Here is a 2883-nt window from a genome sequence, read left to right on the forward strand (position 1 = left end):
CCAAAGACATGAATCTACTTAGAATAAATAAACTCAGTAAAGTGTGCATGTTTCACATTGTCTAGTGTAGGATATTGTGGTTGTCAACACTCTGTTTTACTGTACTTTAATTGGCTTATAGTTCTCCTTTAAACCTTCACCTGTGGCTATTATGATAGATATAAATATGCTATTCTAACCTTGGTCTTTAATTATTATATTCATCGTCAGGATTGGTTTTCAAGTAATAATCTATCTAATCCAAATACTCTTGCTTGGTGATATCAACACTAACGTATATATATGTGTGTGTGTTTGTGTACATAGCTATATCACAAAATAATACATTTATTATTTTAAGAGAAGTATTTTATGATATATAAGGGGAATCTGACTATATACTACAACTTTTTATCGTTATACGAAACCAACCAGTCAACCAGTAAGAATTGAAATAAGAATTACGTATATTCCTGCACAGGATGTATATTAATGAGAATGTTTCCCTGTTTTGTTTTCATGTTCGTGATTGAGGTTAATTACACGTCAATTTATATAATTGAGGTATGCATGCCCTCTATTAACGCCAAACCTCGGAGTTCTGACATAGTCCTCTTCTGTGTGCTACCACAAATCACACGCCATAAGTTGCTATTCCACGTAGTCTTCAAATAACATCATTTTCAATCCACAATGTCATAAGCAGTGAGATTATCTCAGGAATACGAGACAGTTACATGAAAATGATCAAAAAACGAAATTCGATTTGTACCTACCATCTGATACTTTGTCTCACAGAAAGCAAGAAACAATCTCATGGACTTCATTATTTACATTATTCTGGTGGACGTTTACTCATCTTCAAGATAACATAATACTTCTGTCTGAGCCTGAACCAGTATGGCTAGCAGAAATCAAAGATCTACCAGAAACAGCCGCCAAAACGGCCGCGGAGCTAGACGTTTGCGGGACGGACGAGATTAAACGAGATCCGGGTAATGGGAGATTGAACATCGACGGTAAAGCACTTGATCTTGCTTTCTGCATATTTAACTCATTAGCTGGAAAGGCGACTGCTGCAGAACGGAGAAGACTCAGTGATGTTGATGAAGGTGAAGTCTCCAAAAGCCCAGTAGACGAGACTAGAGAGGAGTTTTGTGAAGTTGCAGCGGTTAGAGGAGCAGCTGGTGGAGCAACTGATGGACCACTGTACACTGAGTTTAAGGGAAATGCATTTTTCTCAAAAGCGCTTGTGTACCATGTAGACTTGGTATATGGGGCCAAGTAATCAAGACGTGTTGTTCTTTGGAGGGAATTTACTTTACTTGACACTAAGGAGGAAGGAGAGCTAGATGTTGCAGTGTCCACTATGGACCAGATTTTCGGTTTAGTTGCATTAGTTGAGGCTTCAATGCTGGGGCTATGGTTGTCAGTGGACCGACTTACCGAAGGAGATTGTCCCACAGAATCTGAAGAACAAGAAGTTTCATGGCCAGAGGCAGATTGTGGAGAGCTTACTACATTCTCAACTTCTTGGACATTAATGTTTCTGATATTTAGTCCTTTATCAAATGAAATTCGATCATCTTCAACATCCAAATGATCAATATTTTCTGAATCTGTAGAAGAAGATAGAAAATATTAGTTAAATAGAATGTTTTTACATCACTGACATAAAATAATGTTATAAAAATCCACAAATATATATATATGTTTACCTTAAAGTAAGGTCTTGCAAAGAAGCTGATTTTATCGGTTATGGTTTATTTTTTTCACAATTCTACAATTATTTACTACGAATATCACAAACCGTATGAAAAAAAAATTTAGAAAATGGAATTCTCGTTTGTATTTAAGGAGTAATCCACGGCATCTATGCATAGTACTATGATTTTACATGGGGTATATCTCTCTCTATATATTTTTTGTTATCAGTGATACGTTTTTTTTTGCAATTAAGGATTACAGAATCGACAAAAAAAAAGACAATGAAAAAAGTCTTTGTTTCGAGCTCTGACTTTAAAAAAACACCATATGAGAATTTAACGTTTGATATACGTAGAAAACATGTTTCCAAACAATATAATGGAAACTTATTCATAGTATCTTTTATCGAAACATAACTGAAGAGTTTGAGTATAATTAGATATACACTTACGTTCAAACATCTGCATGCATATGTTTGCCACTTATGCAAAATGATTCTTTAATTTTTGCATTGTACTTACATTAAAGTTTCAACTATGTAATTTAAAATAATTATAAGGTCGGATGCTGCGCTCTCTCACCCTTAGTTCGACAGAGTCACGCTGATTTCAAGCCTCCACCGACTTCAGCATATTTACCCATGCTCAGTTAACGTGGAAACTGATTATCACCTAGTGCCTTTTAACCGCAAATTACCATTTCACGCTTGGTTAGAGCGCTAACCCTGCTATTCACTCATTTCTACACACTTATGAACACACGCGGGTACTCCTCGTTCTCCCATGGCTTGCGTTATGCCGAGCTGAGCAGAACCCATTCAAAGAAAAAAAAAAGGGAAAGGGGGGGACAACAACAAAGAGAAAGTCGGAAGCAATGTTTTCTCTTTTCCAAAAAAAGAAAATATACACAAGTTTTCAATACAGGTCTTTCTCTTCTTTTACTCTATTGATAGGAATGTATAAAGATTTGATTGAGTAAAAAAATCTATAATGCATTAAGATTATATTTTTGCCCAAAAAATGTTCTGTTTTGGGGCATTACTTTGAAAAGTTGAAACAAACTATTTTATGTAGAGTACACCAAAACTAGAAGGAAATTAAGTCCTGCAGTTCCCAGCTGACAAAAGTTTGTTTTGTTTGTTTGTTTTTTGAATTTTCGCGCAAAGCTACACGAGGGCTATCTGCACTAGCCGTCCCT

The 2883-nt window shown here is 35.7% G+C and overlaps 1 protein-coding gene across 1 annotated transcript in view; it reads right to left on the minus strand.

Moving 5' to 3' along the window:
- Window positions 1–374: 374 nt before the first annotated feature.
- Window positions 375–2883, minus strand: part of LOC106457578 (homeobox protein caupolican-like) — a 29471-nt gene continuing 26962 nt past the window's right edge. Inside the window, exon 5 of the mRNA XM_013917016.2 lies at window positions 375–1598. Within this exon, the coding sequence (XP_013772470.2) occupies window positions 841–1598 (758 nt within the window). The 3' untranslated portion in view covers window positions 375–840. The remainder of the gene's footprint in view (window positions 1599–2883) is intronic.

The sequence above is a fragment of the Limulus polyphemus genome, unplaced genomic scaffold (genome assembly GCF_000517525.1).
Source record: "Limulus polyphemus unplaced genomic scaffold, Limulus_polyphemus-2.1.2 Scaffold348, whole genome shotgun sequence".
In the NCBI taxonomy this organism is placed as follows: domain Eukaryota; kingdom Metazoa; phylum Arthropoda; class Merostomata; order Xiphosura; family Limulidae; genus Limulus; species Limulus polyphemus.